Source organism: Triticum aestivum, chromosome 6B (assembly GCF_018294505.1).
Source record: "Triticum aestivum cultivar Chinese Spring chromosome 6B, IWGSC CS RefSeq v2.1, whole genome shotgun sequence".
Classification (NCBI taxonomy): domain Eukaryota; kingdom Viridiplantae; phylum Streptophyta; class Magnoliopsida; order Poales; family Poaceae; genus Triticum; species Triticum aestivum.
Genome location: NC_057810.1, coordinates 689,829,920 through 689,856,125, shown reverse-complemented (window position 1 = coordinate 689,856,125; position 26,206 = coordinate 689,829,920). Strand labels below are relative to the sequence as shown.

The following is a 26,206-nucleotide window of genomic DNA, read 5'->3' as shown; positions in this document are numbered from 1 at the left end:
CAGAGATACCTCTCCGTTTACACGGAGTGACAAATCCCAGTCTCAATTCGTGCCAACCCAACAGACACTTTCGGAGATACCTGTAATGCACCTTTATAGCCACCCAGTTACGTTGTGACGTTTGGTACACCCAAAGCATTCCTACGGTATCCGGGAGTTACACGATCTCATGGTCAAAGGAAGAGATACTTGACATTGGCAAAGCTCTAGCAAACGAACTACACGATCTTTGTGCTAAGCTTAGGATTGGGTCTTCTCCATCACATCATTCTCCTAATGATGTGATCCCGTTATCAACGACATCCAATGTCCATAGCCAGGAAACCATGACTATCCGTTGATCACAACGAGCTAGTCAACTAGAGGCTCACTAGGGACATATTGTGGTCTATGTATTCACACGTGTATTACGATTTCCGGATAATACAGTTATAGCATGAATAAAAGACAATTATCATGAACAAGGAAATATAATAATAATACTTTTATTATTGCCTCTAGGGCATATTTCCAACATAATATGCATTAAGGATCTGAACATATGATCTTCCACCAAGTAAACCAATTAGCATCAACTACAAGGAGTAATCAACACTACTAGCAACCCACATGTACCAATTTGTTGTTTTGATACAAGATTGGATACAAGAGATGAACTAGGGTTTTGAGAGGAGATGGTGCTGGTGAAGATGTTGATGGAGATTGACCCCCTCCCGATGAGAGGATCGTTGGTGATGACGATGATGATGATTTCCCCCTCCGGAGGGAAGTTTCCCCGGCAGAACAGCTCCGCCGGAGCCCTAGATTGGTTCCGCCAAGGTTCCGCCTCGTGGCGGCGGAGTTTCATCCCGTGAGCTTGCTTATGCTTTTTTTTCCAGGGTAAAAGCCTTCATATAGCAGAAGATGGGCACCGGAGGGCCACTAGGGGGCCCAGGAGACAGGGGCGCGCCCAGTAGGGGGGGGCACCCTCTTGGCCTGGGTGTGGGCCCCCTCTGGTATTTTCTTTGCTCAATAATTCTTATTAATTCCAAAAGTGACTTCCGTGGAGTTTCAGGATTTTTGGAGCTGTGCAGAATAGGTTTCCAATATTTGCTCCTTTTCCAGCCAGAATCTCAGCTGCCGGCATTCTCCCTCTTCATGAAAAACCTTGTAAAATAAGAGAGAATAGCCATAAGTATTGTGACATAATGTGTAATAACAACCCATAATGCAATAAATATCGATATAAAAACATGATGCAAAATGGACGTATCAAGCCATGTTTTGACTTAGTTTAGTGTACACGTCTAACAAAAAATAGCTGGGATATTATCAGGTCCTATAGCTCTATTGGCATCCATTGAAAGCATGTTTAATTTCCTCCTCGAAGAAATGTCTAGTTAAACATAATTATCATCACTTTGTCAAGGTCATGTTTTCCTTCCAAATATCAGCATAGGATAAATGATATCTGAACTAGCATTAATCGCTTGCAGCAATTTTTTTGATCCTCAAAGTCATAAGCATATGATGCTATTTCCATCCTGACTGACGAAGAAGCGAATGTGCAAATCCTCTCCACCACCCCTAGTTGTGGCCCAAGGTTCAAATGGAAGTACAAAAGTATAGTACTTTCTTGGGATTATTTATGTATTAATTGATTAATTAATTTTTGCCAACACTTATTTTATTTTTGCCATGTGACCAAAATCAAAAGACCATTATTTTGTTTTTGCCATGTGATCAAAAGCAAAAGACCAAGATTGCGCGACACTTACTCTATAGGCTTCCACCCACCCCACAAATATTCATGATTGCTCATTGGGAACACCCTTTGGCCCATCCCCATATGGCCCTGATGAGCCCCCTCTAGCAAACCTCCCCTCCCTTCCATCTTCCTCTCACGTCCTTGCACGACAAGTTGCCTCTTTCTGTGTGTCCATCGCTATCTTTTTAGTGGATGTCATCGTATGTTAAGGCCATCTATCTAAATATTCCTACCCTTAACCTTGACCTAGCGCTCACTGTTGACGCTTGCCGCTCAATTCCAATCATGCATTCATCACAGGCATTGTCTCCAGCTCAACATGCCTTTGTAGGACATAGTACCTCTTATTTGGCATGTGACCTTGCATGCCAATATGGAAAAGAAGGGCAAATGATATCGTCACCTCCACGCCGACACCCCTTCTAGCTCGATCCGCTGGATGAAAAAAAGGACAAGTGATAGTTCTTGTTGCGAATAAAAGGACTGTTACTGAACTGGAAAGCTTGAAACATTTTGTACCTTTTCTAAACCGCTGTTTGTAGAGGGTAAATATTAAGCGAGTCAAAACTTGGATTTTAATTTAATGTTTTGCTTATCTCGGGTTGCTTGAAAAATCTTTGGTGTTTCAGTCAATTTGGAGACGACCCTGAGGAGCACCAAGCCAGATAGGTCAGCCGTGAACAATGTTTTGAAAATCATTTGACGCTGCAAAAATTTTCAGTCGCCGGAACAACAGACGTCGGCTATCCGTTTCGTATTTTTTTTTTGAGACAAATCCGTTTCGTATCTAAACCGGCCGGTTCAGCGTGGGCCGCCCATGTCAGCTGCTAGGTGGGGGACGCCTTGACCCCGTTGCGAGTTGAGAGCCACGTGGGCTGGCCTCGTCTTGTTCCTCTGTTCGTCTCTCCCCTCCCCCCTGCAGCCGCCGCCCGGCCCGCCGATTAGCCTGCGACGGCGCTGTGCTGCGCGGAGGCGACGGGACAAGGCGCGCCGTCGACCGCGTCCGAGCCGCCTCCCCTTCTTCCTCTGCCCCGCCGCCAAGGAAGGGAGGGTTCACAGTCGTCGTCCGCTCGCTCGATCGATCCTCGCCTGTACCGATCCAACGCGCGTGGAGAGAGAATTGGCCAGGGTTTCCTCGGCGGGCACGCAGTGGGAGGACTTCGGATCTACCAGCACCCAGTAACGGAGGAGTCCTCCTGCTCTCCCTCTTCCCCGCGGCTGCCGGCGACGGGCGCTTCCGACTGTCACGAATCGAGGTGATTCCAGTCTCTTTACCTCCTTAGAGAAACCTAGTACATGATTCCCTGATTTGGTGATGCCACATTCGACCGCGCTTGGTTTGCTAATTTCTCTCCGCTCACGCAGTGCCCGCCACCTGTTCGACGGAATGCTCGAGATGGCTGCTGCGAGTGACAGAGACCCTTTTGGAGACCTCCCTGACGAGCTCCTATCGCGCGTGCTGTCCTTCCTTCCGGCAGAGGATGCCCTACAGACCTGCGTGCTGGAAACCCGGTGGCGCGACCTCTGGAGGCGCTTGACCAGCTTGCGGTTCGTCTTTGATGGGCCAACGTTTCCGCGATACAACCGTTTCAAACGGTTGGTGAAGCTGCTTATCTGTCTCCGCGGGAACTCGCCTCTCATCAGGTGTGAGATCGACGCCTATCCTGACGATGAGCCGGAGAACATGTTCACAAACACCAGGCTGTTGATTGACTATGCTCTGGCGTGCGAAGCTGAGGAACTCATAGTAAGAGCAGCTGACATACAGTACGACCTACCAGTGTTCGATGTGCCTCTGAGTCTCATCTCCCAACACTTGAAGACCCTGCACCTTGAAGGGGTCAACCTCGACCACTCTGCTTTGAAGTTCTCAGGCTGCCTGGTGTTAGAGGATCTAAGGATTCAACTTTGCAACATTCGTGCATGTGAGATATCATCCATGTCACTAAAGTGCCTGTGCATCACCAACTACTGTTCTCTACCTGACATTGTGCGCCTTCGGATTTGTGGCCCGAGTCTTATCTCACTGCAGTTAGAGGATTTTGAAGGCCTGACACCTTTCCTTGAAAACATGCCATTGCTAGAAACAGCCCATGTTAACCTTGAAGATGGATGCCATGATCACTGTCGCAGTAATCAGGGGGTTTGTGATAATATTGTCTGTGGTTGTCATGCTTATCCTGTCAAGGAGGGGGTGCTTCTCAATGGTTTGTCCAATGCTGCCAAGTTGGACTTGATAGCTTTACCTAAAATGGTACGCTTTCACTTACTACCGTTTCTATTCTTGTTATTTGTCACCTGAAAGTTTCTCTTGTAGTTTTTCTATCCATTTGTTAGAACTGCAGATAAGCAAGTTGTTTACTTTCATTGTCGCATTTTGATACTTTATCTTCCTCTAATGCATCTCAAATCAATGGCTAATAACATAGTGTCTTGGTTGGATAAATATGATATTTCAGGTTGTTATAGCACAAATTATTTGATCTTCTAGAGTCTGAAGTTATTTTTATTCTTTGCAATTTGTCCAGTTTCTGTACAGATGGGATTTGAAATGGTGCCCCGTCTTTGGCAAATTAAAGACTTTGTTACTCAATGAGTGGTTTACGACTGTTGACCTTGTTTGCATTCTCCGACACTCTCCAGTTCTGGAGATACTCACTCTTCAGCTTGATAACACCGAGGTATATGCTGTATAGGTAACGATATTGCTATATTATTTAAGGTGTTATTGTGGATGTTGTATGTGTCTTTACTAAGCGTTCTTATCTGATAGAAAATTGTAGGAGCAACAGGAGCCCAAGAAACAAAAACGCAATCATTTGTGTGTGCATGCCTTAAGTCCGTTTACGTTGAATGTGAAGAGGTTGATGAGGGAGTTCTTGCAATCCTGAATATCTTAAGTACATGTGGCATACTTCGTGAGCAGATTAGCATCAAGGAGGATCCACATACGGGCTCAGATTGTAAGTTACCTTTGTCCATATTTAATATTCATTACCAATTAGAATGTATGACAACCCTTTCTACTTGTTTAACATGTCTGATGTAATTACACATCAATTAGAGCATCTCCATAGCAGACCAAAAAACTGTTTAGGGTGTGGAGAGAGAAGGTCTTTTGTCTTCAGAAAATTTCTTGCTTTTGCAGCAGACCAGAAGCTGGAGACCAAAATTTCAGCTTCTACTAACACCACGCATATTTGTGCATATGCAGTGTTGTAAACTCATTTCAAATTAATCCGAATCAAATAAAACCAATACGAATAGTACTTATTTATTACATAGTTCATCAATTCACAACCCCAAATTCAACACAATTGTTCATCAAACATAACACGAAACATGGAAGTAGAACTAGTGGTCTTGTTGCCCATTCCACGTCACCACTCCTCGATGAGATCTTGTTCAAGACGTTCAGGAGTATCCGCATCTCGAATTTCTTGGTGAACTTGAAGAAAGTGTCGGATGCGGTCTTCCCTTCTACGCGGATGCACCACCCTTCCCATTTACTCATAATAGGAGTAATTCAAATCTTGGCCACACTCATGCTCAATAATCATGTTGTGCAAGATCACGACGGAAGTCATGATGTACCAAAGGATTTCTTGTTCCCAAAACCGACCTGGTCCTCGCACAATAGCAAACTGGGCTTGCAAAATCCCAAATGTCCTCTCCACTTCCTTCCTAGCAGCTGGTTGAACTCTTATGGAAACCAAGTTATTTCTTACCTTGGGGCCTGGGAATTGGCATCATAAAGGTTGCCCACTTTTGGTATATCCCATATGCTAGGTAGTACCCCTTGTTGTATGTGCGGCCATTTGCTTGAAACTCCATCGATGGTGGTTCCTCATTGGCTAACCTTGCAAAGAGTGGTGATCGATAAAGCACATTGATGTCATTGTAAGCTCCAGGCATTCCAGAATAAGCATCCAAAACCATGTCTCCTGATCTGCAACGGCTTCAAGAATGATGGTGGCATCCTTCACACGGCCTTTGAATTGTCCATGACATGCCGCAAGGCAGTTCTTCCACCTCGCTGAGCGTACTTGGAAACCCCCCATGGTTTGTTCATCTCCAAAAGCCTATGTGTCCTGAGCATTGGGTGCTCTCAGATACTCAAAGTTCAAAAAAGCGCTAGGCGCTAATTATGCGTTTGGGCACCTACTTGCGCTTTTCTAGCTTAGGCGTGATTAGGCGAAATTAGGCGCAATTAGGCGTTAGTACTGTAACGTGAAGAAATAAGCTAGATGGGCTGGGCTAGCCCACTAAACCATAGGCCCATCTTCATATCCTCCTACTAAAAGCTCTCGTCTGCTGCAGTCGATAGGAAATTTAGGTTTCCTCCTCACGCCGCCTCCCCCCCTCGTCCTCTCTGTCTCGTTGCACGAGGCTGCCTCCCTCCCTCTACCTCTGTCCCTTGTCGGAGAAGCTCGATCCCTCGCCGGAGAAGCTCGATTTGTCGTCGGGGCAGTTGAATCCCTCGTCGGCGAGGATGAATCCTCGCAGGGGAGGTCGAATCCTCGCCGGGGAGACTGATTTCTCACCTCAGAAAGCTGATTCCTCGCTGGAGAGGCTGATTTCTCGCCGGAGGACCTCGCCGGCCGCTTTTTTGAGTGCCTAGGGCCAAAGCGAGGCGCTATGCCAACGCCCAGCGCTTAAGCGCGCCTAGGCGAGCGCCTAATAGCGCCTTCTTGAACAGTGCAAATACTTTCGCCCAAACACTTAGACCACCGCCTTAGTATGTTGCTTCACACACTTGATGGAAGTGCTTTCTCCCATTGCAGGTGATGGACAGTGTTGTGTCACATTGCCAACTCTGTCAAAGGGCATGATTGATTCTTTGTGCAAAGGAGGGACTATGCCGGGAGATATTGGACACAACACTCTTGATGCCGATTCAGAATGGCTCCGAACTTGTTCCTCCACATTGCCAACTCCGTCAAAGGGCATGATCGATTCATCATGCAGAGGAGGAATTGTGACAGAGATCTTGGACACAACAGTCCAAAAGGTGACTACGACATTGCACATGATGGCATATGGTATTCCTGCATATGGCCTAGGAAAGGCATCAGGAAGGACTCAGGGGTCGGGAGGGGAGCCGGGGATGCAGCCAACTTTGGCGGCATCGCGCTGCCTGAGTAACGAGAGCTTGTCATTGAGTGGCGGCTCAATGGTGGTCACGTGGTGGGTCGCCCGGCCGCTAATCGACGGTGGCGCGGCGGCGAGCATATCAGCCAGCGGTGGGGCAGGGAACTGTCAAAATCGACGACTTCGGCCGGCAGCGGCCTGAGCTTCTGCGACGGCCATGGGGGTCTCCACCAGCAGGAACGAGCGGAAGGGCTCGGGGTGGTTGAGGAGTGGCAGTGGCGGTGAGAATCGGCCGGTGCTGAGGAGGGATGGGGAGCGGCAGGGGCGGTGAAATTTCAGGTCGGGGCGGTTGGGGTTCCCGCCGCAGCGTTTTGCGTTTTTGGTCTGCCGCTAATGGATTGGTATATTTACCAATTCGATAGCAATTTTTAGGCTATATCCTAAATTGGTTTGGTCGCCATACATGTTTTAGCCTAAAATTCTGTTTTTTTGGTTTCGGCTGCATTTTTTGGTCTGCTGTTGGAGATGCTCTTAGAATGTATGACACCTCCTCCAAATCTATCCATATTTTTGATCCACTATCCTTTAGTATGTTTAATTGGATTTGCATGCTGATGGAGTTTAGAATGGCTGATATGTTTCAACATAGTTTATTATTCTATAATTATTGGTGACACTACAATAGTTAGCATGCATTTTTGATGTGCTTATAGATCTGTACCATCCATGCAAATAATTTTCTTATTCTCTTCTCTTCTTTTCAGTTCAAGAAATTATCTTATCCTTTTACTGTTTAATTACTAATGACATAGTAGCTGTTCTCATCTTGAAATTTAGTTTAGGTCTTCACTCGTGTTCGATTTGGTAGAATACATACACTAAGAATGATAGTGGGTAGAATGTACAATATATGCTCTGCATTCATCTAGGCTCCAGCAAGGATTGCCTTTGCCTCGCTGTATTTACTGTTGTTCAAGCCTGTTGTCAGTTTGATTAACAGAGACTGAAAGCCAAATTGCATGTGTTCCACACTTGTTTAAGCCTTAAGCAGTCCCGGGGTTTCTCTGAACGGTCATATTCGTGTTGGTGTTTTGCCCTTGCAAGGCTAAACTCTTTTGTTAACAACTACAGAAATTTTGTCAGGCTGCAGCATAGTTCCTCTACATCAAACTGCTACCCAGGATATTTGAAATTCCCTTCTATGTTTCTGACTTGCCTTGTTTGTGCAGATTCATCCGCTGATAGTGACTCCACTGATAGCTACTAAGATGTGTGGTCGGTCGCATTGTTCATCTGAAGACTTCTGTTTCTCTAAAGAATCTGCAATGGTGGCCATGTGTTGGCTGTTAGCCTGTAACCGTGAAGTTCTTCTGTTTCTGCTTCTCATCTTTGGTCTCTGCCGGAATTCTGTCTTTATGGTTTGTTTGGTGCAACTGCAAGACGTTCCACTTTGTCAGGAATCTGCCTGGAATCTAAATGATGGTTAACGCGTTGCTATGTTTCTATAATCTGCTGGGAATCTGAATGACGGTTACATACATATTTTGTACTCCTGGCAGATTCTTTTTCCCTGTGCGTCATCAATATACACCGGAATTGCAGATGCATCTCTTATGTCCCTGTGCGTCATCAGTGTACACCGGAATTGCATCAGAAATCCTGGGTGTCCATGTGCGCTAATCCTGGGTAAGGTAGCGATGTAAGTTTCCGCTTGATATGTTGAAGATTGTGGGAACAGCAGTGTCATTTTGATCTGAAGAAATAGTCATGTTGCTGCTTGAGTGTCACCTCAGAAAAAGTCAGATGTTAATTACATGTTCATTCCGTTTCATCTTGGTCCCTTTTTTTGCGAACAATTTCAGCCTTCCCGTCTTGAAGCCAGGAAGGTCGTTCTGTACCTCTTGCTTCTGTCTAGTCTGAAACTAACTGTATTTGTTCTGATTCTTGTCATCTTGTGTTGAGCATGATGGTTTGTAAGTCTCTGCATATACGGCTTCTGAATTTGCATCTCAGATTTGATATCTACAGATATACAAGGGCAAAATCGGTCAACCAGATGGTACTATAGAATTGTTTGAACATTCCAGCATATCCTAAATATGTCAACCGGATGCTAAAACATTGTGGCCTCGCATTTTTTATTTTTAGAAAAAGAAACATTGTAGCAAGCAAAATAAAAATAAAAATAGTGGGAATCATGCATCTAGATGTTGGGGGATGGAGGCAGTGCAAAGACAGGAATTTCACATTATAACTAATGATGTATAAATGCAGTTCCTCTCCTCTTTTACTCGTTATAAACGGTCTCAAGAAATAGCAAAATCAGGGAGAGATTGCCTGGCCAATTAATTCACTAGGTTTGGTGACATTATCTGGCCAGTTAATCCACTAGGTTTGGTGTGCATATTGCTGTAGCGCTGCAGAGTTTCTGAATAGTAAAATTTTGCATGCTGCAGAGCATGTTAGCTTCATCCCTCTGAAATGCTGAACCTGTACTGGAGCAGTTTAACTTGAGCCTCATGAGTTGGACCGCCAACTCATGAATCTGCTTGCAAGGAGACAGTTCTGAAACTTGTGGAGCGATCTCGACAAACATCACGTCGGAACAAAATATCGAGGCCAGTTGGAGTAATTGATTCACTAGGTGTGCTGTGTAACATTGCAGAGAGAGCGACTTGACTCTTGACTGAAGAAATTTTTGCAAGATGCAGAGCATGGTAGGCCTTGAACTCCATCCCTCTGAAACAGTGATGAACTGTCACAAGAGCAGTTTAGGATCTGCTTGCAAGGAGACACAAATCACACAAGAAAATTCACTGGTACTTGAATCACGTGGCACAAGGCCTCGCCGCCTGAAACGGTCGGTGCTCCTCTGCTTCCGGGTGCCATGGATCGGCGGCGTGCTCGCCTGGTTGCCTTCCCCATCTTCTTCCTATGTTCGACGAAATGCATCTATTGGAACTGGGGAGGATGAAGGAAAGCGTGAACGAGGTGGAGGCCTGCTCCTGCTCGCCGCTATGCTTGATCCTTGGCTCACAGGAGGCATCAAGAGTTAGCCTCGTGCTCACTGATACATTTGCAAAACACACAGCACCTAGGTGTGTAGCAACACCCAGTGGCCCCCTTAAACAGATGATGCTAGGACCTGAGAAACTTGGACATCCTGTTTTTACTACTACTTTCTATGGCGCGATCAAGTCATGTATTCATAAGATGCACCCAGTTTTGAGTTTCAACACATGTAGTACTAGTTAGCAGCAAATGACATTTTAACAGTGCATGCCAGTCCAGTTCTTTCATGCTGAGGATGGATCCAGCGAAGATAGACCCAACCATTTGGCAGTATCTATCTGCCATGAAGTTATCTTTTCTTTCGCCATGCGGAATTCTTATGTCGGGTTCCACTATGATGAGAAATAACAGAAGAAACCTAACAATTGTGGCATTTCGTTACGACAAAATGCAGAGGCAACTGCTAGCTACAAGTATCAGGATAACATGAGATACAACTACGTTCATGCGATACGCAGGGTTGCATACAAAAGATCAGCGCATCACCATCGCAACCGGCCTACTAACCGCTGCCACCATGATGTTATCTAGACTTTGTTTAAAGATTTCTACATCAGAAACTTGGATAATAAGCAGCATGGTCCACGAGTCGGCCCTCGGACCGTATAACGACAAATTTCAACACAAGAAGTGACCACCAGGGTGGAAGCAGGCAGGCCCTTGGATTTGCTGCATGTGAGTATGAGTAAACTGCATAATGATCAGATCCAGCCCTTGATTTCCGCAAAGGCAACCGCCGCCACTAGGGCACCCCCTAGATGAGAAGAGCCTGACACGCGACTCCCGCCCTACAAAAATGAACGGGCAAAAGTTAGTTCCGTTCTAGATCAGAAAAGGTATGAAGAATTAATGGTTATCAAAACATGAACAGTACTTGGGTACCAGATCATCAACGACAATAATTATGCAGAAATGAGAGGTTTCAGACAGATAGAGATCTTTAAGGAATGGTGTAGTTTGACATGGCTTGACTAGCATATTAAATGGTTGATGCTGTCAGGCGAGACATTGACTTGAAGTAGGTCCATTGCATTAAAAAGTAGAATCAATGATCACCAAAAAGGTGCAAACATTAGAAGAACAAACAAGGAAAACTACAATTAGGTGTGAATATTGAGCCATATTTCCAACCACAGGTCGATTAGATACCTGGAGTTGTATATATCTCTTATGGTTAGGAGCCATACACGTGCAATTCACAGAATTTCAAGTTCCGAGTAACAATACATGAAAGTAGCAGTTACACTGTCAAAAAATCATGGCCAGTGAACACAAGCAACCGTCGCACAAATCACATTCACTTATTCCTAGATTTTTTTGGTACCCGGATTTAGTAAAGAATAAATACTATATAAAGAAAACCACATAAATAATAAATGAAAGTTAGATAAATACCTTCTTGACCCTCCACAAATCAGCACCAATCAAACCAACTCCCTGAAATAAGTAAAGTCAGAGAAATTATGTCCTCACTACCTTGCACACCCACATGTTTATCAGATTTTTTTTTAATAAAAACAAAAATCTTCTCACCACTAATGCAGCTGGAACGGGAATGAAAAGGTGTAAGTATAGTAGCTTCGTCGGATGCAAAAATATCTCAAGAAGAATAATTGCATTAACTGCAGCACTTGCACCCTGAGTGACATGAAAGGATCATATTTAGTGTGTAACAACCGGCACCTTCTGTACACATTCACTAATGGTGTCCACTGTATCGCCTCTGATCACCAAATTTTCCATCCAAATAGTTATTTTTTGGTGTGCGGTGACAAATAGTTGGTCCATTGGGGCAAATTTCACTGTAATATAGGAGTATGATGTACTCCCTCCGTTCCTAAATATAAGTCTTTGTAGAGATTCCACTATGAACCACATACGGATGTATATAGATGCATATTAAGAGTAGATTCATTCATTTTCCTCCGTATGTAGTCCACCTAGTAGAATCTCTACAAAGACTTATATTTAGGAACGGAGGGAGTAGTTATAAGACAGGAAATCACTTACAAGACAGGGAGTTTTCCATCCTCCAAAAACCTGCAAGAGAAGCATTACTTATTTGATTAGGAAGATTATCGTGCAGCTTAGAAAAAGGAGCTTAAAAAAGGGATCTTGATCCCAGAAGTTTTGCTGGCATCAAGTAGCTAGCATGGGCAGCAAAGTGACTGAATACCAGTCTTCTCACATGAAAGTAACTGGAAAAAAATATGTACTAAATCAGAGATAATATATATAATCGTATCATAGGATTTTATTTGATAATCAGAACTAATTGATGCTCAGGATTTGGAATCCAGTTCACTGATGTATAAACATATTATTACCTCTTTTCGTGGAGCTAGAAAAATCTTTTCTGCCAGGTAGAATACCGACCCAGTAAGTGCTCCAGTAACGTACAGTTGGAAAAGAAAACCAGGGCCAAACGTGCGGGCAATCTGATGTACAAAAGAAAAGAAAAAGAAATTTAACTGATAATAAACCACAAGGTTGGTGATAAAGTATCATTGCTCTTTGTTAATCCTAAGGAATCCGGTTGAAGTTATGAAAAGTCAGTCCAACAGAGTAGTATATATCTCCAAGTCTCATATACAATAGTACCACTCGTATAGTTATACGGCGACAGTGTTGCTTCTCATCGAAGATTTAAGGAAAACTAAGTGCTTTCATTAGAGTGCATGTGTAATGTTGGTCTGAGTGCCAATACAGGAAAGATAACAAATACTTACATACAGGAAAGCCAATTCACTCCTTTTCCCGATGAAGGAAGCTTTATTGATCTTACACAAGTACATGAACCAAAGTTAATGCAAGTGAATTTCTACATTTAACTGATACTACCTCCGTACCTAAATATAAGACGTTTTCGTAGGCTAGCTAGTAGCCTACCGAAACGTCTTATACTTAGGTACAAAAGGGAGTACAACTGAGCCAAGATCACTCCCGGTTGAGAGATCGCGACAACTAATTCAGTAATCAGTCCTATCAACCAAAGTTATGCAATTTCAGCCTGACAAACAAATATGTGTTCCATTTCTGCACCGTCAACAGAAGAGAAGAGATGACAGACTGACAAGAGTGAGTGAGTGTCGGTCTTACGCTTGAGCCGAAGAAGTAGAGGCCGACCATGTTGTTGCAGAGGTGCTTAAGGTTCATGTGGCTGAAAGCACTTGTGAGCATCGTGTGCAAACGCCCACTCGTGAAATTGTCCAGCGAGATCTGCTCATCAACAAAAACCATCAGATGTCATAAACTCAAAGTACCACTGTCTCCAGAGTGCAGTCAGTCCAGACCACCACATTAGAAATTAAGCACCAAGCACCAACCATGAAATGTTTCCTCATGAACATGGGATCCACATTGCTGGAGGCGCTCATGAGCAGCGTGTGCAGCCGCCCGCCCAAGTACATGTCCACCCAAACCTGCTCCTCCATAGAATCATCAGGTAGTGATACATCAGCAGAGCACATGAATCAAAGCAAAAGATGTCACTTGGGTAACCATCAAGTCACTAACCATGTGAGGATCGGTGATGAACCTGGGATACGCGAGCACGCGCCAGAGCATGAAGACGGACAGGTTGGCGCCGATGAGCGCGCCCACCATGTCATCAGCCGCGGCCGATGTCCAGACCGCCCTAGGGCAGAAGGTGGTCCGGCCTCGCTGCGGAGCGGATATCTCGAGGCCGGGGGACCCAGCGCCGCGCGCGGCCGGCACGACGGCCGCGGCGCTCGTCGGCAGGAGCGAGCCGGACGGGGAGCGGGGGGCGGGTGCGGGCGGGGAGGGGGAGGCGGGCGCCACTGGCGGGGAGGAGGAGCCGAGGAAGCGGCAGCGGGGGATCGGTTAGAAATGCCCTAAGAAGCTATGGTCTCTTTACAACTGCAACCGCAAAGTGCTGGTGGTGCGTAAACTCAAACGAAGTGCTCAACAATGGATCACCAACCTCCAACATGGTTGATGATGTTTATAGCTATGCTATTGTGCTCGGCAACCTGTTCGGTCTTGCGGATCACTGCAAGCTTTTCTGGTTTACTTGCAGAAGTGCCTTTCAAGGAGGAGATTATGTTCTCAATTTCTTTGAAAAATTTGTTGACATAACTAGAAATAAGAAATCAGAAGACATCAATTACTTGATTTACAAATATATGTAACTAGATATAGACTCCGGATAGTTACCAAGGCGGTTGTCCACCTACAAATATGTAATCACCCCCGTCATGAGGGAGCATATGGTGCGCATTGCTAAATCCTAGCAACACGCTCCTCGCCACATCAATACACACCACACTGGACGTCCCCCTAGGGGTCCGAACCGGTATAAACCCTCGGTCCCTAAGATTGGTCTCAATCGGCTTGCTGCCTTGTCCTGGACTAGATATCCGCCCTATCAAGGATGGTCTAGTATGATCACATACTCCACGTACATGCTCTTCCTCGGGTCAGATACGTCCTATATCATGAGATACACAAGTAGGAGTAGCTAGATATAACATAGATATCTCATGCTCCGGGGTAGATGAATTTCCTACAGCTGAGCTTTAGGTCGCTGTCTGGCCTCCACCACTGCATGAGGTCGTGCGTGCCGAATGTTGTGTTGGAGTTCTTCCACAGCCTCGCGGACGGCAAAAGGTGCGGCTGCTCCTTGCTGCTGCCGATGAGGGAGGAGAGCATGTCGCGATAGGACAGCTTCATGGCTGCCCTGCCGAGGCCGCCTATGCGCTCCTCCACCTTCTGTCGCTGCTCGAAGTAGTCGATGAAGCCCTGACAAATGATGTCCCTCTCGTTCACGTACAGCTCCGGCACCCATGGCGACAGGCGCTGGAACAGTTTCTCCATGCGAGTGCAGTAGGACCTCATGACTGTGGCCCCGAGCGCCGCCTTCACGAGGTAGCTCCCCGTGAACACGTCCTTCTTCGCCACCTCCGACGGGTTGAGGAGGTTCAAGGCCGGCATCGGTGACACGTTGGGCGGGTTGAAGAGGAAGGTCGGCAGGTACGCCTGGTGCTGCTCCGCCATGTCCCGCCCCACCTCCAGCGCCAGCGACGCGCCCAGCGAGTGCCCCGCCAGCCACAACACGCACCGCTCCGTGCCCTTGCGGATGAGCATGTTGGCCACCGCCTGACGCACCTTCTGGGTCCGTCTGCAACACGGCAGATCGCTGAGGAAGACCTTGATGTCGTTGTACAGGTCGTGGGCTGACTTTGGGTGCCGAGGCATGGTGCCGCGCAGGGCGTAAACGTAGTTTGGGGCCGACGGGTGGCGCTGGCACCCTGCAGGGGGCAGTACTCGAATACGGCACCGAAGATACACGATCCCGCAGCTCGAAGTGGAAGCTCTGCCACCACGGCGGCGCCAACCCCATGTCATACACCCTGCACTTTGGCCGGTCCTCCTCCATGATGTAAGTAGCCTTCACAAGGCAAGCGGCGATGCAACGCTGGTGCTCCTCGTTGCTCCTGAAACGAAAATCCACCGTACGTTTGTTAAACGACAATTCATTCATGCATGCAAAATATATACTCTACTTTTTCTGTAACAACTAATCCAATTATATAAGATTTTATCTTATAATGAAATAATTTCGTTTGACCTAGCTACTTGGATCATGTGTCACTCTAAAAGACCATCCTGCAGTCGACTATTTGGAAACCTTGCTTCTCCATGTTACAAAACGGACAAATTTCAGCTCCCAACTTTGCACTTAGTTCATCCATATTGCCACAATATATTACGATACGTACCAGTCAACGGATTGAGCTATGTGTTTGGGACCGCTGATGCAGAAGCAGTCACGGCCATGAGGTCCAGCATGTGGCGAGTTAAACGAGGTACCGCCTGCGTAGTACTGCATTTTGCTCTCGGAACTGCTGCGCGGACGACAACAGTATGCACGACAGATGAACGATGCGGGATCAAATGGTCTGCTGGACTCTGCTACATGCATGGACGGACAGGTATCTGTTGTCGTGCATGAATCGTGCGTACAGTATCGTGTGTAGCACTGCTCTTTTGCTCTGCTCTGCCACTGAGGGAGCCCTCGGAGGCACACACACACACACACACACACACACACACACACACACACACACACATATATATATATATACACACACACACACACATGAATCATGACTCCTGAGAAAAAAAAAGGAGAATACCAATAACGTGGCTGCGCTCCACGTCCATATCCATTAGGGCAGGGATTAATGGCAAGGTTTATTTTTTATTTCCGTACTGATACACAGATTTTTCCTACCTGAAAATTGGAATAAAAAAATGTGTTCTCGGGCTTCCCAACGATCAATACAGAACAAAGCAAAAGCTTATAGACAAGATCATAGTAGCTAGTAGCAAGTTGCAAAATTCCGATGCCATTTTCATATGTGGACGCCTGCCGAACACAAAAAGCATTTATTGACTTGACTTTGCTTGACTTGCCTAAAGATCTTTTTGCTTGACTTGATAGACCCAGAAAGTTGTTGACACCAGCCACTATCTATTACTCCTATATAAATGATATCCAGGTCCTGTTGAATTCAAATTTGCAGAACCGGGCATGCGGCCCACCCCTGCTTTTCAAAGGTGCACCATACAGTATTGCAGACGATCCTAACCCAGTTCGTGCTATCACCGGCTTCCTGCAATATTACTGCATTTTATTGAATTTTGTTTCCCGTGAAATTTTAACTTTTATGTCATGTTAATTTTTTTTGTTTCCCACCAGTTTCAACTATTTTTTCACCAAATCTAGGAGGAACTTATCAGCATCTATCTATCTTTCCGCAAAAAAATCTATGTATCTATCTATAAAAAGTGCTTAACGGGTTAATAAGAAAAAAGATAAATAAGCTAGAAGTTACCACAATAATTGGAAACATCTTGTCGTTGATGTGGTGGACCCATAACTTAAAAGACGTAATGGATTAGATCTAAGAGCTCCCCATCTCAAAAAGAACAAAAAATAACTACAGCTACCGTAATCCTGTACGTACTTAATTAATGGTTTATTAGATCTATAAGAGCGTTGAAAAGAAAAAGAAACTTTTTTTAACACTCAGAAAGAAAAACCTGCAGATAAATCCTTTAGTTATTATACTTAGCCTGTACGTTAGATCCAAAAAAAAAGGTGCAGCTGTCCTTAGCCTATACATACGTAATTAATGGATTTTTTTTTTCGATAAAGGATGGATTTTATTGACTCATGATGATGCATCAAGAGAATACAAAACACAATGAGTACACACCCAGCCTCTGCATAGTTAGGATGCACATAGCCAACATCAACTTACACATAAACACGCCGACAACTAGCAAAGTCATATTAGACCAAAGCTATGTGTAGGCGAGGAAAAAAGGAAAAAGCTCCAAAGTAACCAGATACACGATCGGCAAACTGCATTAATGACCATATTCGCACCAACCATTTCATGACACCACAAGGACGACAAGGTTCTTCAACAGCAACGACTTCAGTAAGGAAGCGATATTCAAGTGTCGTCGTCACCGGATCCAACCATCAATGTGCAAAACCATGATGGTATTATTAGATCCAAGCATTATTTCAATACAAACCATGATGGTATTCATCTTCAAATTGCACATTGCAACATTACACACATTGGACAGATTTGTTTGTATTCATGAATAATACTTCCACTTTGGTCCCACTACTCACAAAGAGAATGTTATCTTCTTCTGGAGTGCGACGTTTCGGTGCCCAGGCTCATCTGCACCCGTTCAGCAAAAAAAACAAAATAAATAGTAGAAAAAAATTAAAAAAATCCAAAAAAAATTGTGTACTAGATAATTGGATACGTGAGGTGCGCCCCAATTTTCAGATCATTTGGACATCTGAGTAGATCTCAGCAAAAAAGACAAATCGGATCAAAATAGTGCGTGAACAGTAAACTTTTTTACAGACCCTAAATTTGTCTTTTTTGCCGAGAGCTGCTCAGATGTCCAAACGACTTGAAAATTGAAGCAAACCTCATGCATCAAATTATCTACCATACAAAAAAATTGATTTTTTTGAATTTTTCTAGTATTTGTTTTGATTTTTTTTTGTCAGCGCGGGTGCAGATGAGCTTGGGCTCATAAATAGATTATCGCTTCTTCTGTCGCTAATTTACGGAAAGGGTTGACCCTATGGTTGACAATTATGAACTAAAGGGATGTTTCTCGTCTAGCTCGCGACTCACTTAAGGGGTCGGAGGCAACTGCAATAAACACAAGGAAAAGTAATTGTGAGAGACGGTGCAACGTACACATATACATACATATGATGAGCTGGTTGAATATTGGCTTACTTCTTCGTTGCTCGTTCTGTACCTTCGGGGTTCATCCTACACAAGATTACTGGATCAAAGTCTCCATTCAAATTGATGTTGATCTTGCCGGCGGCCTATCTTATCCGTCTCCACTCCGATGACCTCGAGCACGGCGGCATGCTTCGTGTCCGTTCTGGCGTACGTGGCAGCATTTGAAGGATTTCTAGGTGGCCTGCAGACCCTAGCACAACCCTACGTATGCTTGCCCGGCAGGATCTTGTCCGGGCTCGTGTTCTTAGGTTTTTAGGGTTTCTAGAGGGAAATCAGCCACCGGTTTTTGCGAAGGCAACCGCAGGAAGATCCGAAGCTTGATGCGCGTTCTAGCACATCGTTTGTTGGCCTGGATTTGCGACAAAACAATGTATTCACTTAGGTGGGGTGGTGGATAGCTATCCGATTGGTGATCGAACGGCCTGCATCACGTAGTCTGAAAGATGCTGCTGGGGAGTCTGGGCCATTTTCAGAGTGAGATGAGGTTGTTTGAACTAGATACTGTTTGAGTGTTTAATTTGTTTTTGTTTTTTAGTTCTGTACACAAGTGGTATTCATAGCTCGTTCTGTAGTCCAATTGTTTGTCTGCTTAACTTCAGTGGCTTACGTATGTTGCTAGGTATATGTTGTAGATCTAGCTTGCGCGCTAATGGAGTGAGTGGGTGAGTGTGTATGTATGGTGTGAGTCATGCGCGTGAGTGAGTTCAGATACTACAGCTTGTACTTGAAGGGTGATGCAATTAAAAAAAAACTTTCAATGTAATGTTCTATTATTCCCCCTGAATGGTGTGTTCGGCAGTGGGGCTGAAAAAGAATATTCGATCGCTAAACCTCTTGATTGCGGGAACAAAGATACAGCACTGAACACAACTTGCAAGCTAATCAATTGATCGACGGAAGGAACGTATTGGAATTTTGACGAAGTCGCTGTGTGATGGAGCTGTGTATCCATGCTTTCTTGTTTTTCTCATCCAAACAAAGTATTGTATTGCTCACCTTAACAGAATAACTAACCAAAACTGGCTTTCCTAAAAACTCGTTTTCTAAAATCCCACATCTATTTCCCTGTATGCAAACAACCACCAACTGTTTGGTGGTTCCGCCACAACATTACCATCACGGGCTAGGAGATCCTTAGCTTGGCACCTGAGAGCGTACTCGATCAACATGGTGGCGTTTGTGTATGTGCACTCCTCACCATCAACACAGGCACTGATCTCAAACTGTCCAGAGGTGAGTACCCTCGGAGCTGGATGAAGAGCTTCGCCAGCTGTTTGAAACGCTTGGAGATACCGAACCGGTGAAAGGAGAGGGGCAGGTAAGTGGTGCGCCAAGCGATTTCAAAAATTTCTATGTGCCAGTCGATTTCGGCTTTGCCCCGAGCGCGAGACAGGAGGCCGCGGACTCCACGGCGAGTGTGAGCTGTGAACGAGCAAGATTAAAAGCAAAAAGAATTATCATAAAAGAAAATAAATAAGTAATTAGAATTTTGTTACAAACTTTAATGGCAAAAAGAATTATCATAAAAGAAAATAAATAAGTATTTAGAATTCTGTTCAAAACATTAAAAGCAAAAAAAATTATCATAAAAGAAAATAAATAAGTAATTAGAATTTTGTTACAAACTTTAATAGCAAAAAGAATTATCATAAAAGAAAATAAATAAGTAATTAGAATTCTGTTCAAAACATTAAAAGCAAAAAGAATTATCATAAAAGAAAATAAATAAGTAATTAGAATTTTGTTACAAACTTTAATAGCAAAAATAATTATAATAAAAGAAAATAAATAAGTAATTAGACGGGTGCATTGGTACCGGTTGGTGGCACCAACCGGGACCAATGACCCACCTTTAGTTCCGGTTGGTGCCTCCAATCGGGATCAAAGGTCTCTGTTTCCCGCCCTTTGGGCTGCTGAAAAGAGGCCTTTGGTCCCGGTTGGTAGCCCCAACCGGGACTAAAGGGTGGCATTAGTCCCGGTTTGAGCCACGAACCGGGATCAATGCCTTTGCTATATAAGTAGCACTTAGGAAAATTTCAGAACCGTCCATCCCCACTTCAATCTCTTCTCCTGCTCTCCCCCGACGGCGGCGAATCCATCCACGACGCCGGCAGGCTGCCCGAGCCAGCCCTCGCCCCGCGCCGCCCCGGCCCGCGCCGCCCCAACGCCGTCGCCGCCCCGCGCCGCACCTCGCCGTCGCCGTCGCCGTAAGCAACTAATTTAATTTGTCATTAGTAGTAGTTAATTTAGATGTGTAGTTAATTTTGTTAGATTTTTTTAGATTTTTTTGTTGTTCATAGATTTTTTTAGATGTGTAGTAATTTAGATGTGTAGTTCATAGATTTAGCTGTCAGATTTTTTTCATATTGTGTAATTAATTTGTTCATATTAATAGATTTTTTTTCTGTTAATAGATTTTTTTTCCGTTAATAGAGTTTTTTGGTGATATTATTATTGAATATGCATGTTTGTATGTTCATATATATGCAAATCGAATATGTCAAATTTTTATGATTTTTTCTGGTCATAGAATTTTTATGATTTTTTGTTGTTGTAATTTTGTTCATAGAATTTTAATGATTTTTTGTTCATAGTATTTTCTTTGTCAACTTATTGTGTATGTATAGGAAAATTGTGAATGATATAAATCATTTATGAATATGTTCATATTTAGAATAGAGGAAAAATGAAAAAAAAATAAGAAGAGAAAGTGTTTAATATAATTAGTTAGAAAAATAATAGAACTATAGTTAAACTAGTTTATTTTTAGTAAGTACTACTTTATTTTATTTATAGTAAGTGCTTCATATATAGTTGAACTAGCTAGTTGATTTAATAAACTACTTTATTTTACTATATATAGAAGTAGTTTGTTTTTAGTAAGTACTACTTTATGTATTTATAGTAAGTGCTTAGTAGTTGAATTAGTTGATTTAATTAATAAAACTACTTTATTTAACTATATATAGAAGTAGTTCCCGCATCAACGTCGGTGATGCCTATCCCGCATCCTCGTCGTCATCGACTCGACGGTGGAGGCCTGCTTGATCAGGGCCATGTTCGGGACTGGGCTCCGCCGGGCTGGTATTGGGAGGTGCTACCTTCCGGGAGACGTAGGTTGGTGAGGAGGCAACCCGTTGTTGACCCGATCCTTGTTTGGTGGCGGTCGCGTGGGCCAGTGACGGTGCCGAGGCTTCCGGACACCGCGGAGGTGGTACGTCACCGTGTCAGCGAGGAGGACAAGCACGTCCGTCGCTACATGGTTACATTGGAGGGCAGGTTCGACAATACCTGGCAGATTCTTCAGGGATCTCACTAGAGCTATGATCCTGTGATGGTTCCTCATCTTTTGGTTGTTGGGGAACGTTGCAGAAAATAAATAAAAATTCTACGCTTTCACCAAGATCAATCGATGAGTTCATCTAGCAACGAGAGAGAGGAGTGCATCTACATACCCTTGTAGATCGCGAGCAGAAGCGTTCAAGAGAACGGGGTTGAGGGAGTCATACTCGTCGTGATCCAAATCACCGATGATCCTAGTGCTGAACGGACAGCACCTCCGCGTTTAACACACGTACGGTTGAGGAAGACGTCTCCTCCTTCTTGATCCAGCAAGGGGGAAGGAGAGGTTGATGAAGATCCAGCAGCACGACGGCGTGGTGGTGGATGCAGCAGTGATCTCGGCAGGGCTTCGCCAAGCTTCTGCGAGAGGGAGAGGTGTAGCAAGGGGAGAGGGAGGCGCCAAGAGCATGGGTGCGGCTGCCCTCCTCTCCCCCTCTTTATATAGGCCCCCTAGGGGGGGCGCCGGCCCTAGGAGATGGGATCTCCAAGGGGGGCGGCGGCCAGGGGGTGGCTTGCCCCCCAAGGCAAGTGGAGGCGCCCCCCACCCCTAGGGTTTCCAAGCCTAGGCGCATGGGGGGGCCAAGGGGGGGCGCACCAGCCCACCAAGGGCTGGTTCCCCTCCCACTTCAGCCCATGGGGCCCTCCGGGATAGGTGGCCCCACCCAATGGACCCCCGGGACCCTTCTGGTGGTCCCGGTACAATATCGGTAACCCCCGAAACTTTCCCGATGGCCGAAACTTCACTTCTTATATATAATTCTTTACCTCCGGACCATTCCGGAACTCCTCGTGACGTCCGAGATCTCATCGGGGACTTCGAACAACTTTCGGTTTACTGCATACTCATATCTCTACAACCCTAGCGTCACCGAACCTTAAGTGTGTAGACCCTACGGGTTCGGGAGACATGCAGACATGACCGAGACGCCTCTCCGGTCAATAACCAACAGCGGGATCTGGATACCCATGTTGGCTCCCACATGCTCCTCGATGATCTCATCGGATGAACCATGATGTCGAGGACTCAAGCAATCCCGTATACAATTCCCTTTGTTAATCGGTACGTTACGTGCCCGAGATTTGATCGTCGGTATCCCAATACCTCGTTTAATCTTGTTACTGGATAGTCAATTTACTCGTACCGTAATGCATGATCCCGTGACCAGACACTTTGTCACATTGAGCTCATTATGATGATGCATTACCGAGTGGGCCCAGAGATACCTCTCCGTCATACGGAGTGACAAATCCCAGTCTCGATTCATGCCAACCCAACAGACACTTTCGGAGATACCCGTAGTGTACCTTTATAGTCACCCAGTTACGTTGTGACGTTTGGCACACCCAAAGCACTCCTACGGCATCCGGGAGTTGCACAATCTCATGGTCTAAGGAAATGGTACTTGACATTTGGAAAAGCTCTAGCTAAATGAACTACATGATCTTTGAGTTATGCTTAGGATTGGGTCTTGTCCATCACATCATTCTCCTAATGATGTGATCCTGTTATCAATGACATCCAATGTCCATAGTCAGGAAACCATGACTATCTGTCGATCAACGAGCTAGTCAACTAGAGGCTCACTAGGGACATGTTGTGGTCTATGTATTCACACGTGTATTACGATTTCCGGATAACACAATTATAGCATGAATAATAGACAATTATCATGAACAAAGAAATATAATAATAACCATTTTATTATTGCCTCTAGGGCATATTTTCAACAGTCTCCCACTTGCACTAGAGTCAATCATCTAGCTACATTGTGATGAATCGAACACCCATGGAATTCTGGTGTTGATCATGTTTTGCCCTAGGGAGAGGTTTAGTCAATGGACCTGCTACATTCAGGTCCGTATGTACTCTACAAATATCTATGTCTCCATCTTGAACATTTTCACGAATGGAGTTGAAGCGACGCTTGATGTGCCTGGTCTTCTTGTGAAACCTGGGCTCCTTGGCAAGTGCAATAGCTCCAGTGTTGTCACAGAAGAGTTTGATCGGCCCCGACGCATTGGGTATGACTCCTAGGTCGGTGATGAACTCCTTCACCCAGATTGCTTCATGCGTTGCCTCCGAGGCTGCCATGTACTCTGCTTCACATGTAGATCCCGCCACGATGCTTTGCTTGCAACTGCACCAGCTTACTGCCCCACCATTTAAAATATACATGTATCCGGTTTGTGACTTAGAGTCATCCAGATCTGTGTCAAAGCTAGCGTCGACGTAACCCTTTATGATGAGCTCTTCGTCACCTCCATACACGAGAAACATGTCCTTAGTCCTTTTCAGGTACTTCAGGATATTCTTGACCGCTGTCCGGTGTTCCTTGTCGGGATTACTTTGGTACTTTCCTACCAAACTTACGGCAAGATTTACATCAGGTCTGGTACACAGCATGGCATACATAATAGACCCTATGGCTGAGGCATAGGGGATGACACTCATCTCTTCTATATCTTCTGCCGTAGTCGGACATTGAGCCGAGCTCAATTTCACACCTTGCAACACAGGCAAGAACCCCTTCTTAGACTGATCCATATTGAACTTCTTCAATATCTTATCAAGGTATGTGCTTTGTGAAAGACCTATGAGGCGTCTCGATCTATCTCTATAGATCTTGATGCCTAATATATAAGCAGCTTCTCCAATTTCCTTCATTGAAAAACACTTATTCAAGTAGGCCTTAATGTTGTCCAAGAGTTCTATATCATTTCCCATCAAAAGTATGTCATCTACATATAATATGAGAAATGCTACAGCACTCCCACTCACTTTCTTGTAAACGCAGACTTCTCCATAAGTCTGCATAAACCCAAACGCTTTGATCATCTCATCAAAGCGAATGTTCCAACTCCGAGATGCTTGCACCAGCCCATAAATGGATCGCTGGAGCTTGCATATCTTGTTAGCATTCTCAGGGTCGACAAAACCTTCTGGATGCATCATATACAGTTCTTCCTTAAGATGACCGTTAAGGAATGCCGTTTGACGTCCATTTGCCATATCTCATAATCATAGTATGCGGCAATTGCTAACATGATTCGGATGGACTTTAGCTTCGCTACGGGAGAGAATGTCTCATCATAGTCAACCCCTTGAACTTGCCGATAACCCTTAGCGACAAGTCGAGCTTTATAGATGGTAACATTACCATCTGCGTCCGTCTTCTTTTTAAAGATCCATTTGTTTTCTATCGCTCGCTGATCATCGGGCAAGTCTGTCAAAGTCCATACTTTATTTTCATACATGGATCCTATCTCGGATTGCATGGCTTCAAGCCATTTGTTGGAATCTGGGCCCGCCATCGCTTCTTCATAGTTTGAAGGTTCACCGTTGTCTAACAACATGATTTCCAGGACAGGGTTGCCATACCACTCTGGTGTGGAACGTGTCCTTGTGGACCTACAAAGTTCAGTAGTAACTTGATCTGAAGTACCTTGATCATCATCATTAACTTCCTCTTCAGTTGGTGCTGGCACCACATGAACATCTTCTTGAGCTGCGCTAATCACCGGTTCAAGAGGTAGTACTTCATCAAGTTCCACTATCCTCCCACTTACTTCTCTCGAGAGAAACTCTTTCTCCAGAAAGGACCCGTTCTTGGCAACAAAGATCTTGCCTTCGGATCTGAGGTAGAAGGTATACCCAATGGTTTCCTTAGAGTATCGTATGAAGACGCATTTTTACGACTTGGGTTCGAGCTTTTCAGGTTGAAGTTTCTTGACATAAGCATCACATCCCCAAACTTTTAGAAACGACAGCTTAGGTTTCTTCCCAAACCATAATTCATACGGTGTCGTCTCAACGGATTTAGACGATGCCCTATTTAAAGTGAATGTAGCTGTCTTTAGAGCGTATCCCCAAAAAGATAGCGGTAAATCGGTAAGAGACATCATAGATCGCACCATATCCAATAAAGTGCGATTACGACGTTCCGACACACCGTTACGCTGAGGTGTTCCAAGCGGCATGAGTTGTGAAACGATTCCACATTTCCTTAAGTGCGTACCAAATTCATGACTTAAATATTCTCCTCCACGATCTGATCGTAGGAACTTTATCTTTCGGTCATGTTGATTCTCTACCTCATTCTGAAATTCCTTGAACTTTTCAAACGTCTCAGACTTGTGTTTCATCAAGTAGACATACCCATATCTACTCAAGTCGTCAGTGAGAGTGAGAACATAACAATATCCTCCGCGAGCCTCAACGCTCATTGGACCGCACACATCAGTATGTACGATTTCCAATAAGTTGGTTGCTCGCTCCATTGTTCCGGAGAACGGAGTCTTGATCATTTTGCCCATGAGGCATGGTTCGCATGTGTCAAATGATTCATAATCGAGAGACTCTAAAAGTCCATCAGCATGGAGCTTCTTCATGCGCTTGACACCAATGTGACCAAGGCGGCAGTGCCACAAGTATGTGGGACTACCATTATCAACTTTACATATTTTGGTATTCACACTATGAATATGTGTAACATCACGTTCGAGATTCATTAAGAATAAACCATTGACCATTAGGGCATGACCATAAAACATATCTCTCATATAAATAGAACAACCATTATTCTCGGATTTAAATGAGTAGCCATCTCATATTAAACGAGATCCAGATACAATGTTC

The 26,206-nt window shown here is 44.7% G+C and overlaps 2 protein-coding genes across 3 annotated transcripts; one reads left to right on the top strand and one right to left on the bottom strand.

Moving 5' to 3' along the window:
- Positions 1-2,582: 2,582 nt before the first annotated feature.
- On the top strand, positions 2,583-8,667 carry LOC123139294 (putative FBD-associated F-box protein At5g38570). 2 transcript variants are annotated; one of them, XM_044559090.1, is made up of 6 exons: positions 2,583-3,003; positions 3,113-4,001; positions 4,276-4,428; positions 4,521-4,710; positions 6,532-6,758; positions 8,068-8,667. In XM_044559090.1, exons 2-6 carry the CDS (start codon positions 3,135-3,137, stop codon positions 8,323-8,325), a joined length of 1,695 nt encoding a protein of 564 aa, XP_044415025.1. In that variant the 5' UTR covers positions 2,583-3,003; positions 3,113-3,134; the 3' UTR covers positions 8,326-8,667. The 2 variants fall into 2 exon arrangements, with proteins under 2 accessions (XP_044415025.1, XP_044415026.1); XM_044559091.1 differs by lacking the exon at positions 6,532-6,758 and having other exon boundaries at positions 2,588-3,003; positions 8,068-8,335.
- A 1,704-nt stretch (positions 8,668-10,371) lies between these two features.
- On the bottom strand, positions 10,372-14,150 carry LOC123139637 (RHOMBOID-like protein 12, mitochondrial). The gene is made up of 10 exons (XM_044559381.1): positions 14,107-14,150; positions 13,854-14,008; positions 13,427-13,710; positions 13,237-13,332; positions 13,010-13,129; positions 12,238-12,348; positions 11,921-11,950; positions 11,444-11,548; positions 11,306-11,347; positions 10,372-10,698 (listed from the first exon to the last, which is right to left on the bottom strand). The coding sequence occupies exons 1-10, from the start codon at positions 14,148-14,150 to the stop codon at positions 10,612-10,614; spliced, it is 1,074 nt and encodes a 357-aa protein (XP_044415316.1). The 3' UTR covers positions 10,372-10,611.
- Between the last annotated feature and the right edge of the window lie 12,056 nt (positions 14,151-26,206).